Below are 14086 nucleotides of genomic sequence, written 5' to 3'. Positions count from 1 at the left end.
AACCTTAAAAATGATCATGGCTTACAGGGCCAAAGGCAGAATGTGCTCAAATCTTTCTTGCTTGGGACACGAACTTTCTGCCAGTCTCAGTGTCAGGAAGTCAAGACCCCAAAAGAAGCCCAAAGGCTTCCTTCAAAAGAAGGTGCCAGAGCAGCTCCCCTTCTCTTTTCCTAGAGGATCTTCCAGCTGTTAGGAAGTCTTGAGAAATGAACTTCAGCATCTGCTAGCATTCTGCATTGTTTTCCTTTTTCAGTGAACGCTTTCCACTGCATCCTTTCCGAGTCATATCTTAAATATACTTAAGATCTGGATCTTTAAACATGCCTCCCACCACATTTAAAACTGTTTTGTTGTTCTGCCATAATGCTAGCAAAAAGGTTTCCATCCACCAACAAAACTAGGGAAGGCCATTAACTAGCTAGCTGAGCTCCAATAATTGGTGACATCTGAAAAATGCTCCCTTTAGCTTCGGCCATGAGTGCATCGAGTTGTTTGGGAATCTGTTAAGAGCTGAGCCTCAGCACTCACTGGATCTGTGTGTGCCGGACTTGTTTGGACAGTACTCTAGGAAAATGGTTTGGGTCTTTCAAGTACAATTTAAAGACTGCTTTATATAAAAATAACCCTTTTTCAAAGTTGTGAGTCATTGATGAAAAATGTTTATAGAAGATCATCTGATAAGGCGTATCTGGTCTAGACTGCCAGGGACTGCTGCTGAGGAGGGGACAGAGGGAGGGAGTAAAATGCTCTGTGAACCCAGCAGCCAGGGGCTTCACAGTCCCAGGGGAAGGGAGTCTTCACCTCCAGGAAAAACATCCTGGGCAGCTTCCCACCTTCCTGTTGGCACAGGTGCCAAGGTCACGGCAGGGGTCGACAGCACTGGTTCCCTACACTTGGGGCAGGGAAGTGCCTGTGGGACTGTCATCCCCTTTACTTCTCAGGCCAAGCACCAAAACCTTGAGGTTTTATTCCTGTTTCCTCAGTGGCTCCTTTGCTAGCATCCGGTTCAAGGAATCTCTCTAAAGTGAAGGTCTATAAAACAGACCCTTCTAGAAGGAGGCAGGGCTTCATGTTTTACTTCACTCTCTGTTCCAACTGGTGAGATCATGCTCCGACTATTCTCAAAGTCAGTTTATAACAGTCTCATGCAGCTTTTTATAATATGAGCTTAGAGGGAAAGTATTATTTCCCACAATTTGGACTTGCTGAAAGTCATTTTATCACATTCTACACGGTCCTTCATTTTGCAATTCATACCTTCACTCAGAGCAGTTAAAATTATGAAAAAACAAAAACAAAACCAAGTTTAACTATAGCCTCTGTATTAATTTTATACCCTGAACAAAATATACTCCGGCACCTTAAAACACCATCAACTGCTTGGGAGGTTGTGGTGGGTGTGCTGAGGCCAAGAACCAAGAAGACCCTGTGCCTCGTGAAGAGATGCAGTTAATGAAAATTTACGGCGCTTCCCCATAAAATGCATGACAGAAGGCAGGCACTGTCCTACAGATGAGGTGGTGAGGCCAGGACACGGACCTGGCTGGAAGCTCTGATGAGGGGAGCTCCCTGGCGTGGGGAGGGGTGGACCCCTGACTAAGACAGTCACAGAAAAGGCAGAACAACTACCCAGGGACCGGGCCAATGTGATGCTCCCCAGCCACTAATCTGTACTGTGTGGGACCTCAGCAGCAGCAGCAGATGCCTCGGGATGCCTAAGTTTATAAATGCACAAAATCCAGAGGATTATGATGGCAAACAATTATATTGAAATTGTCCTAAAAGTATTCTTAGAAGCACTTATGCTTCTTTGTTAACACATTAAATAACAAGATACAGAGGTAACTACAGTCATTTTGAAGGGGTGAGAATTTACACAATAAGCACAACTGTATGTAATAAAAAAAACCCTCCTATCCACTGGCGACGGTCACAAGTACGGCTAATATTACTGTGGCATGTCCTTAAAAAAGTGGAATGGTAGATTTCAGCAAGAGGTTAGTGAAGTGAACTCTATTTCTTCCTACCCAAAGACATGGGGCCCCCGAGTTCTACCCCAGCCTCTTACAGTGGGAGAGTCCTGAGAAGGAGACTGGGATGCACGGTGACAAGCCCATACTAGGCAGCTTTCTTTGAAAACAAATGCTGTCTTACTACTTTGGGCTTATGGGCATTATAGGAAGTAAAATAACAGGTTTGTAGAGAAAACTCCTTAAAAAATAGTTATTTAAGGTAGCCCAAGGTTTAAATATTTTCCCTGGAATCTTTGTACATAATATTGTGCTTAGCCAGTCAATTAAAACAAAACAAAACAGAATTCTCCTTCTTGAACCTCTGCTCTTGTCAACAGCCTAAGCACTAAACTTTCTGAAGATACAGTCTCCCTGCCTCCCTCAAAACAAATACAAACAAGTAAAAAAAGAAACTTTATATCACCTTCTCTCTTTTGGAAGAAGTGTAGTTGCTGGAGATAGAGTAAGACCTGTATGAATATAGACACTGTCATCTTCCAAAATCACTTGAAACACCTGTAACACCCATGTCAGAACCTGGTCAGCTCCCACCACATCTCACCATGGTTCCTGTCCCTTCCCTGCCTGACCACACCCTTTGACCATTCTACCTCCACACTACCTACTCTCAGAGGGGTCTTTCTAAAATGTCAATCTGGCCAGGTGACTCCCCTGCTTCCAATCCCATTGAGACAGCTCCTGGCCAAGAGGCAAAGGAAGCAGAGGCTTGGGAGCTGGCCCTGCCTGTCACTGGTCAGCCTCCACCTACTAGCGGTGTAACCCTGAGCAACATTCAGAACATCATGTGCCCTGCAGGGTAGCTGGTAGTTGGCAGCTAACATGGGACAACTAACACTGCTCCTCAGCCCGAATAGGCCCCGAGAAAATGGCTGGCACTGTTACATCATCCCACTACAAGGAAACCTTGAGCCCGGCAGGGTCTAGTCTGGGGTGTCTGCACCCACCCCCTCTGCTGTGCATTCCAGGCTCCTTGCAGTTTTCCCCTCCCCTGTTCCCCCCACCTGATTACAGCTCCTTCACCCCATTGGAGAACTTTGGGCCTGCCTCTGTCACTGCCCTGCCTCCACAACACCCATCAGGGGGTATAAGCAGCTTGGGCTCTGGCATGGACAGGCCATGCTCCAATCTCAGCACCACTGTCTCCTGAGATGTTCACATCTGAGCCTCCATTTCTCCTGTGCACGACAGGACAACAGAGCAACACCCCGATCAGCTGACAGGAGGGGGGAGAGCTCTCAACAGAACACTTCTGCCTGGAGCACTAAAGGACAGGGCAGAGCAACTGCCCCTCCTCCCGTGGCTGTCACCACAGTCATGTCAACTCACAGGGGCTGAGACCAAACCCTGTGTCTGGAGCCCCTGTGCAATGCAAGGCAGCACACAGCATTGCCTGGCCTGCGCTGAGCACCTGCGTCTGTCCTTAGCCATGGCAGAATATCAAGCCAGAACCCAAAAAGAGCAGCTTCAGAGATGGTGACCCATAACTGGATCGACAGAAACAACAGGCACTAAAGATGGAAATCTTCCCAAATCTAGGGAAGGCAATGATTTGTTCTGAGCATAATATAAGCCATGGCTAAGGTGCTAAACAAGGTGTAATATAAAAACACCTTCTCTGTGCTTTCAAAAGCAACAGTATTTGTTAGAGACCTCTGCATGCTGAGATTCCCAGATGAATCCAGAAAGGTTCCAGGAACTCCTGCGCTGGTCACACGAACTGCTTGTTGTGAGCATGAGCCGCCAGGCATTTTCCTTCCCTCACGGGCCAGTCACAACAGATGGAAAGCCTCCTCATTTCACATTTCCTCTTCTTCAATTTGTTTTCCTGGACTCCTGGGTCCCTTTAGACCACTCACTGGCCTAACTGGGCTACCTCATGGCAAACAATTTCCCCACAAAAAAAGGCGGGGGTAGGGGGCCGGGCTGGGGTGCAGTGGTAGAGTGCATGGCAGGTGTGAGACACTGGGTTCCATCCTCAGCACTACATAAAAATAATAGATAAAATAAAGATATTGTGTCTGTCTACAGCTAAAAAATATTTTTAAAAATATTTTAAAAGTGGGGTGGTTCCAAGAGCAACGCCTCATTCTATTCATGGCATGCCTTTAAACACAGTTTGAGGTGTATAATGTATGGAGATGTTAGTGAGATTTGAGGACCCGTAACAAAGGTAAGATCAGGTCTCTATAGAGAATTTAAGAGTGAAGAGGTTAAATGGATCTTAATGTGATATAATAATAGCTATTACTGATCCCTTACCAAGTGCCAGCACTTCATCTTCACTGAATCCCCAGACCCTTTAGGGGACGCTATATCATTGCTGAAGAGGAAGGAAATGGAAGCAGAGGTTTGACTGATCATCTTCCCTTAGTTCTCTAGCCAGCGCCCTGCGCCCTGCCTACCACTGGCTGGCTCCTGCAGGGTCTCTGCACCTCCCTCTTTCTCCTTCCCCCTCCTCTAGACTCCTACCTGCTCCTCCCTGGGCATCCCTTCCCCGGCCTCCCCCACTGGCCACCCTCCCAGTGTCTTTGCTGTCTCCAGCCTTCCTTCCCTCCCACCCCCTTTTCCCTTTCCTGTTTCAACCTTGTTGTCTTGTTTCCCAGTCTCTGTCTACCCCCCTCTGTCCCTATCTTCCTACTCCCCACCCCACCCCAGTCTACTTCCTACTGATTTCTCTGGCCTTCCTGGTCCATCTCTCTGCCTGCCTCCCCTATCACCATCCCCCAATACACAGCATAACACATATCTATGGCATGGGCTAAAGATCCTGAAAACAATAGTTGGAGAGAATAACAGCTCTCCTCAACGAGAAAAAATTCACACTTTCAAAAGTAACCAGCACCAGCACCTCGGGAGGCTGAGGCAGGAAGATTGCAAGTTCAAAGCCAGCCTCAGCAACTTAGCAAGGCCCTAAGCAACTTAGCGAGATTCTGTCTCAAAATAAAAAATAAAAAGGGCTGGGGGTGTGGCTCAATGGTTAAGCATCTCTGGATTCATTCCCCAGTACCAAAAAAAGTAACTAGCAAGTTATTCTTCCTGACAGCTCTCGAACTACAACTTCACTAGGCAAGAAAACAAAATTGACTAGAAGCTGATAATTGTTAAAATTAGACAATAAGTACAAGAGAGTTCAATGTGGTCTGCTTTTGACATAGGCTGAAAATTTTCCATCAAAAGCAGAAAAAAGAAAAAAATGAACCTAAAATTTATTTTGCACACTGTTCTTCTGTGTTATTAATTTTGATCCACCATTATGGAGGAAAAGTTGAATTTTCCAATATCTTATTTGCTCTTTAGTTCATATTATATATTTTTAAAACCTCTCCATTCCTATTTTTTTCCCTTTTTATTTCAGATCAGTGATTACACTGGTGAAATCACAACTGACTTGATTTTACAACAAGGTACTGAGTAAAATGAAATTTCAGTTTTCACATATTTAGGGCTGTGGAAATACTGCCTCTAGAGAGGAGAGATTAAATCCCAATCATAAACCAATGGGAATTTTTCTTGCACAATTATAATATTCACCATGGGAATAAGAGAGGGTCAGAGAAAGGGAAGATATTTTCATCTTAAACCAAGGACAGGAAGTATTGATGACTGCATATGCATTAAAAACTTTGGAAATAAACTGATTCATTAACAAGAAAAACTATGGGTGGGTTCAGCTCAATGCCGTCATCACTTCAGCCACTGGAGAAATCGGTAGAGCCACCATTTTAGATTGCTTATTAAAAAAAAAAGTAACAACAGCTTACATATGCTACACTTTTGTTCTACATCAGGCTCTGTGTTAAATAAACACAAAATCTCTCAAAAACTCAAAGCGGCAGAAAATACTATGAGACTGATTTTATAAATAAGAACATGGAAGCTCCGAGAGTACCATGCCCAAGATCACCCAAGAGCATGGAGGCATCTGGGTGTGGCTGGCTGGTCCTGGCACTGCTCCATACACAAGTGCAGGGAACCCTAGGAACACTCCAGGGGGCCCCAGGCTGACTAGGCCTAAAGGATCTCAGAGGAGTCTCATGCGAGCAGAAACACACATTTAGCTTTCTGGTTCCAAGGCATTGTATGACTCATCGCACTGGCCCTCAAAGCAGTCCTGAGGTGGGCTGGACAGAAGATGGTCTCTGTCTTAAGAGTAGGGAAACAGAAGCTCAGAATTAGAGGAAACTAGATTCCCGACTCCAAGGAATTGCCACCGAGTGAAGGGCGCGTCTTGCCCTTCTTCCCTGGCATCCCCAGAGCACTGACTGTCATGAGAATAAAGGAGGAGGTCATAAGGAGCTTAGCACCAAGGCCTGTCACATCATAAAAGCACACAATCTTAACATAACCCCAAATGACAAGGACTGTTAGGCGACAGAAAGGGCTTCAGAGTTTCTCTGTTACTAAACAAGGGAACTATGTGATGACCTCAGGAGCATATTTAGAGAGCGAAGCCCAAGTTCTAAAAGTGTGGCTGCAGGGCTGGCACCGCAAGTGCGCTGGCGGCAGCCGCTGCGAGGCCGTGTTTTTAAAGTTCAGGAAGAGTTCACTCACAGACCCTCAGGTCAGAACTATCATGTCCATGTACAACAGGCACGCACAACACACGTAAATACAAGCACAAGAGCAAATAAGGTAAAATGGAAAAGAACGAATTCAAAAGGCTAGCGTTCATTCTGTCTTTCACATCTCCAGGGGGAGGAATAACCAGAAAGTAATGTTGAAAGTGGACCCCAAAGATTCTGAAGCTCAATGTGTTCATGGTGAATAGATACTGCTACAACATGCTTTTTCACAAAGTTGGAGATCAAATGTTATAAAAGCCTATGTATGTATAAGCTATTTCTAAAAGATACACAGTTTTCTAGAAGAAATATCTTAGTGATTGCCTCTGGGTAGGGAAATGAGAAAGGAGAGAAAATCATTTTTCATTAAATACCTGTTTAGAATTTCTTAAGCGCATATGTGTGTTTTAAATTTAATCTTGATATATTTTACTAGTATTAGGTTTCCACAAGAGAAAGAAACACTGCCCTAACTTCAGGAATTATTAATTGGAGAATTTCTAAAGATTCTTTTTTAAAATGCACAGTGGATTCCACATGAGTCAAATGGTCACAGTGAGTAGGACACAGAGTGGCTAAGAGCAGGATCCCTGACATGAGTTCAAACCCCAGAACCGCCACTGACTAGTTCTGTGGCTTCAGATATGTTGCCCAACCTTCTAGTGCCTCATTTTCTTCATGTGTAAAACGGAAAGTCACAGATTTGTGAGGGGACACATGTACATTAGATCACCTGGAGTTCAGAGACAGTTCTTGGCACTGGACAAGCATTTAACAATTGCTAACTATCTTCATGCTTCCTACTGCTGCTTTGGCCAGCAGGCCTGAGAAAGTAACATGAACATCAAACTGCATTTAAGGCTCAACTTTCTTTGCCAGAACAATGGAAAACTTGATCTTGTTCAGTCTCCCCCCAGACCTGGTATGGCTGAGACCCACAGTGGGTGTCAATAAACATCCATCGATTGACTTAGAATGTAGTAAAAATGGAAAGCTTGGATTACTTATCCAGATGTTGGCAACTGTTCTTCCCAAGAGACAAACAGTACTTCCAGTCTTTAAGAAACAATCACTGAGGTTTGTTCAATTCTCTCTACTATAAAACAATAATTTCATCTCTTTTCTCTAATTAACAACAAAATAAAAGGAAACTCAACAAGAAGGAAGAATTCCTACAGTGATACCTTCCTGAATGAGGCCTTATCCCCAGAGCAATCTGACATACCAAAACTTTTTTTTTTTTTTTTAAGATTTGACTTAAAGTATATGACAAATTTGACTTAAAGTATATGACATTTAAGTATATGACAAATCTTAAAAAATCTTAAGATTTTTTAAGATTTGTCATATACTGTGGCATACTCTTATAATCCCAGCTACTAAGGAGGCTGAGGTAGAGGATTACAAGTTCTAGGCCAGCTTGACCAGTGAGGCTCTACGCAACTTAGCAGGACCCTATCTCAAAATAAAAAATTAAAATAATAAAACAATCAAAAATAAAAAGGGGTGTTGGCTGTAGCTCAGTGGTAAAGTATCCCTGGGTTCAATCCCCAGTAACCAAAAAAAAAAAAAAAAAAAAAAAAAGAAAAAAAGAGGGAGAGACTGACAGTATCACTTTAAGGCATGCTGAAATAAGACACTTTAGGTTTTTTTTCCCCCCAAAGAAATAATTAAACAAGCCAGGTATGCACTAAATCTCAATTTACCCTCAGGAAAAGAAATCAATGCCAGGCAAAGCTGTGACCTAAAACTTTCCTCTAGCTCTGCAGTTACAAAAGTCCATTCATCTCTGCCTCAGGCATCCATCTGCAAAGTGGAGATGATAATGCCTAACACTAACTCCTTACAGATGTAAACCACAATGTGTTCAGAATTTTGAGCAACTTGGAAAAAATAAGTGATGTAGGAACTGAAGATGATTTTGGTTGCTACGATGCCAAGTTTTAGGGACAAATAAACCATCTTCCTCCAAATGCTAGATTTTGTGAGCTCACTCCATCTGGACTGGCCTTTTTTGGGGCACAGAACTCTGAAACTCTGAAATCGCAGAGAGGAAAGGGGAATCATGTTCATAACTTGTGGAAAGAAGGCAAACCGACTTCACCTCCATCAGTGGTATTAATGATTTCAGCGGCACATGTGATGCCAGGCAGTGCTGAGCTCAAGAGTTGTAAAGAAAAGAAAAATAGACTAGAAAGTTAGGGAGGCCTCCATTTGCTTCTCCTTCAGTTCCGAAAGGAAATCCACTAGAACTTCAGGCCTTTATAGAAATCCTACTTGTTGAACAATGAGATTTACATTCCTACTCCTATTTGAGTCCTAAATGAAAGCAACCGGAAAGCCAAGTACCTTCCCGTCTGAGGTACAACTGGCCCTTCTGCTGAAGGCAGCAGGCTGGGACGATGAGTCCCAAAGCACATCAAATTCGTGCTACAACCGTCAGCCCCCACTCACTTTTCTTCTGTTGTCACCTTACGGCAGAAAACTGAAGACAACAGTGAAGGAAAATCATAAAACAGTAATGAGAGGAGCTAGAGGAGCGGGTGGTGGGTCGGCAAAGGCGAAAGCGCCGGCTCTAACCCTTACAGAAAGACGCGACCTCGAGCCTCCCCTCCCCCAAGCCCTACTCCGGACACGCTCGAGACGCCTTCCAAAACTGTGCGCTGAAAAGCCATTCCTACGACCTCTTGGTGGTCTGTAGAAAGCCTGGGTGGGGGGGGCGCGGGCAGAAAGGTCACTAAAAATTCTGTAGCCGTACAGCGCGGATCGCGTTGCCTTTGTGCACAGCAGTGGAAACGCGCGACGTGGGCGCGCAAGGCCGTCAGGGCCTGTGCAGTGGCCTTTCTCAAGCTTCCTGGGGCAGCCTGCCGCATGGGGCCGCGGGGACACGCCGCCCAGCTGGCGCGCCCAGGGCCCTCCGGGTGGGGGCGGGAAGGTTGTGGGGGCCGAATCCCGCATCCCCGCGCAGCGCCCAGGACGGCCGGAGAAAGCGGAGGGAAGAAACGGGGAGGGGGCGAGCGCGCGGCCAGGTCTGGGCCCGCGGCGGGCTCACCTTCTAGGTAGCAGCTGGAGGACGAGGAGAGCCCCTTCTTGGATTTGCAGCCCACCAGCTTCAAGCAGATCTCCAACATTTTCCCGTGGAGGTGCCCCGCTCTAGGCTCGGCGCGCGCCCCGGGCCCCCGGCCCGCCAGGCCGCTTTAGCGCCGCCCCGCGCGCCCGCCCATGGCCGCGGCCGCGTCTCCGCTGGGCCTGGACGCGCCCGTTAACAAAGGGCCCGGGCCCACCCCGCCCCGCCCCGCCCCCGCAGGCCTCCGCCCGCGCCTCGAAGCCTTAACCCGCTCCAGGCCACAGCCACCGCCTGCTAACCGCGCCCCCGCCCTTGACGCGGCTGGCACTTCTCCCCTGCCCGCCCCGAACCGCGGCGGCTTTCCTGGCCCATTTCTGTTCATCAGGGGAGCCCGTACAGGAACTTTGGAGGTTCTTTCTGGACGCTGGAAGCACAGTCCTGCACTTGACGCCCACCCTGGGCAGTGCAGCACTCCCAGGCACCACTTCGGAAACCTCGCGCATCTCCTCGGTGCCATTAGCCGTCCCCAACCTGCCCCGCTTCTGACGAGTTCCACTGGGCGCAGTGCCAGGGCAAACCCCATGTCCCAAGAATGTTGGTGAAAATGCAGATTCCTCTGGAATTACCAGTACTAGTCATGCACATTCAGGGAGCATACTATGATTAAGGCCAACTCTGGAACGAATGGAGAGCTGCAAGCCACGGGACAACCACACAAAATACAGGACACACGGCTCAAACCAACCATCCAGGCATGGAGACAGCTGCAAACAGAGGTGGTTTAAAGTGAAGGGAAATTAGTCTCCCCATGCAGGGCCTGCATTACTTTTTTCCTCATTTTCTGCAACAAGTAACTTTCCCGCCTCTTTAGGGGGACCAGGGGATACCAGGGGATACCAATGTTTAAAATCCATTTCATTGCTATGCTGGCTCAAATTTTTTATAACTCTAGTTCGGAATGATCATAGGCAATATTGTAACAAAGTAGCAACAATCACATGTGTTACTGACACAAACGCAGAAATCTAGAGCAGTGGGAAGCAATCAGGAGCTAAACCACAGCCAACAATTTAATAAAATTCAACTAAGTTTCAATAACAACAGGAAAATACATTTACTTAATATTGTCTGATATCTATATTGTAACCAGCAGAAAATTTAGTTCATGTCTTACAACACCTAAACAGTAGGAGCTGACATGCACTGAGATCTTACCATGTGCCAGTCCCTATAGCTCCTATGTAAGAAGCATGTTATATACATTACTGCACTACATTTGCACCATGAAACTGTGAGGAAAATCAAATCACTGTCTTGCTTTTTCATGTGAAAAACAATGAAGAAGAAGGAGGAGGAGGAGGGAAAGAAAGAAAGAGAAAGAAAAGAAAGGGAAAGGGGGGGGGGAATTGATTGATTTGAGGGAGGTTGCACCTTGTCCATAGCTGGAAATAGGCAGAGATGGACTCAAAAGTGAAGGGACCAAGTCTGCCTGGCTCCAAGGATCAGGCGCCTGACTAATGGATTAGGTTGCCCCATTCTCATCAAGAATCTGTCTTTCAAGTGGATCAAAGCTTGGGCTATCTATATCTTTGATCAGATAACTTAGGTTGTCATTATAGATTTTAGAAAAAGCTTTGGTTAAGAGAGCCCGGCTACTTGTTAGCCTGTCCTGTAATGATGAAAACTTGGATACTTTAAGTATACTAGGAATGGCTAAGAAACAAGATCTTCATATAAGATTGAAGACTGGACTGGACTAGACTGGTGTTTGTCACAGGGGTTTTCATGAAGGACATCATTAACTTTTCAGAGGGGTTCTGCCAATTCTGATCCATGTATGAAATGAATTTGTACTGCACTGCGTAGACCTACTGCTTGTGTCTCGTACCAGATGAGGCCTTGGAAGCACCCAAGAAGGCACTGTTCCCATCTCCTGAAGACCCAGGACTACAGGGCCACTGGGTGACAGATGCAGTGACTGGATGCTATCTAGAGGCTGGAAGACACTGTCCTGGGCCTAGTAACTGCCAAATTAAGTTTAGTGTTGTTTTGAACATTTCAACCTCCACATGTAAGCCCAAAATAACATTCAGAAGGGCACCTCCAATACAAACAGGCTAAGCAATACAATATCTGTTGTTTAGGAAAGTTCAAGGGCCTTGGATCAGACTATGAAAAAGTCTGTCATTATATAGCATTTCAGACTAAAGGGCTATATTACTTGGCAGCTTAATGCAAGAATTATATTTTTAAAATTCTAACCATATTTTGAATACTATCCATTAACATAGTCCCAGATATTTGTTTGTATGTGCTGTACTTTATACTGGGATATAAGCTTATTTTTAAAGCTAATGACTATTACTAATGTCCTGTTCTTTTTTTTTTTTTTTTTTTTTTTTTTTTTTTTTTTAAAGAGAGAGTGAGAGAGAGGGGGAGACAGAGAGAGAGAGAGAGAGAGAGAGAGAGAGAGAGAATTTTTTAACATTTATTTATTTTTTCTTAGTTCTCGGCGGACACAACATCTTTGTTGGTATGTGGTGCTGCTGAGGATCGAACCCGGGCCGCACGCATGCTAGGCAAGCGCGCTACCGCTTGAGCCACATCCCCAGCCCTAATGTCCTGTTCTTGAGTCTAAAATGATCTTATCCTCTTAAATCCTCTTAGAAATGAGTAATGCTAATAAACTGTGTCCAGATCTTTTACAATTTCTATATAAAACTATGCATACAGATCTGGCAGATACTCTGAATTAACGGCAATGAACATTAAAGATACTGCCAAACTGCACACTACCAAATCAAACCAGGACTGTTCTTTCCAGATCCCGCTTTTGCTGCTTTTGAAGCTAACTTGCAAGTTCCAAAAAGCACTGTGGACAAGTGAATAAAGGAATATTGCAATCATCTTAGCAAAGGGAGGAAAGGTCCAAGAAGAATTTCTCTACAACCCCACACTTAAAAAGATAAAAGAAAAGGAATGAAAAGGAAAAAACAAAGGAAGAAATTAAAAGACTATCAGCTAATTTGTGATGTGATGTTGCAATTTAGTTGTTTGGAAAAGAAGCTTAATTTGCACCTAATATGAGCCAGATATTCCTAAGCCCTCACTGCGAGCCTATTAATTTTGTATAGTTTAATTCCATTTCACTGGTAAGGAAACTGAGGGAAAGGGACAAGAGGGGAAGTTCACATGGGAAGGAGGTAGCAAGGCAGAAAAGTCTTGAACTTTACAGAATTGCAAAAAATTTCCAACTTAAGTGAAAGATGAATAATATGAACAGATCCAAGATGAAATCAAAATCAATAAATGTTGGGAAAATATGTCTTAAGAGAAAATAATGTGGCTGGGTGTGGTGGAATATGCCTATAATCCCAGAGGCTGGGAGGCTGGGGCATGAACATTGCTAGTTCAAAGCCAACCTCAGTAATTTAGGAAGGCCCTGAGCAACTTAGCAAGACCCTGTCTCAAAATAAAATATAAAAAGGGCTGGGGCCTGAGGATATAGCTCAGTTGATAGAGTGTTTGCCTTGATGCACAAGGCCCTGAGCTCAATCCCAAGCACCAGGGGTGGGGGTAGGGTGCTGGGGCTATAGCTCAGTTAAGGGCCCCTGGGTAAAATCCTGGTTGAAAAAAAAAAAATCAGGGAATTACAAATATTGTAAAACATATTAAGAATATTAAGAAAGAATAAAAATCCTTAGTTACATCAAACCTGTGTTCTGATCAGTGTTTCTAAAGTTTGGTGCATGAACAACCTATTGTGACTCACCTGAACTGCTTGCTTAAATGCACACCTATGATCCCTAGCCCACAACATCAGAGTATGTGGACTGAGTGCTTTAAGCTGGCTGGATGATGGATGTGTATATGTGAGGTAGAAAACTGGTGTGGAAGAGAGCAGGGATGCTCCTTGTTTTCACTGGTAACAGGGCAAACAGAAATGGATATTTCTAAAATCTATTCATTTGAAAGTAATTTCCGAATGTAAGAAATGTGTAACTTCAGAACTTCAGAACAAGTTGTCAAAAGCACACTTTCCTCTGAAGAGATTAGGAGATTGATTTTTTAAAAAAATTTGGAATTCATCTCTCTTTAAAAAAAGAGACACAGCAGAGGAAGGAGGCAGGATTCAGGTGCAGAAGCTCCACTCAACAGTAAGACTGGGGTGGGAGCGTGGGTGGGAGGGAGATGGGCAAATCTGAGATGAGGCCTGGCTGGGATCCCATGACCAGATGACCCCAGGTTTCACTGACTCCAGCCAGTAGCTTGGTGAGAACAGCACAGGTACTGAGACACACGCATTTGATTTCGTATGCACAGGCCAACAAAGCCCACTGCCTCTGACTGTGCAAGGCCTCAGGTTCCCCACTCTGTGGGTCCTGCGTGTTTCTGACTAAAGGACAAGATAGCTTCAAAGATTA

The 14086-nt window shown here is 44.9% G+C and overlaps 1 protein-coding gene across 3 annotated transcripts in view; it reads right to left on the bottom strand.

The window, feature by feature from the left end:
* The window catches only part of Abl1 (ABL proto-oncogene 1, non-receptor tyrosine kinase), a 129948-nt gene that overhangs the window by 31463 nt on the left and 84399 nt on the right, over window positions 1-14086 (bottom strand). The window contains exon 1 of one of the 3 annotated variants that reach the window (XM_078048415.1): window positions 9648-9844. The exons of the other annotated variants lie outside the window; for them this stretch is intronic. Coding sequence (XP_077904541.1) covers window positions 9648-9726 — 79 coding nt within the window. The 5' untranslated portion in view covers window positions 9727-9844. Of the gene's footprint in view, window positions 1-9647; window positions 9845-14086 lie in introns of those variants that run through there. 3 annotated transcript variants of the gene reach the window in all.

Source organism: Ictidomys tridecemlineatus, chromosome 4, assembly GCF_052094955.1.
Source record: "Ictidomys tridecemlineatus isolate mIctTri1 chromosome 4, mIctTri1.hap1, whole genome shotgun sequence".
Taxonomy (NCBI): Eukaryota; Metazoa; Chordata; class Mammalia; order Rodentia; family Sciuridae; genus Ictidomys; species Ictidomys tridecemlineatus.
Note: the sequence above shows the minus strand (reverse complement) of the source record. Positions and strands in the feature narration are given on the sequence as shown.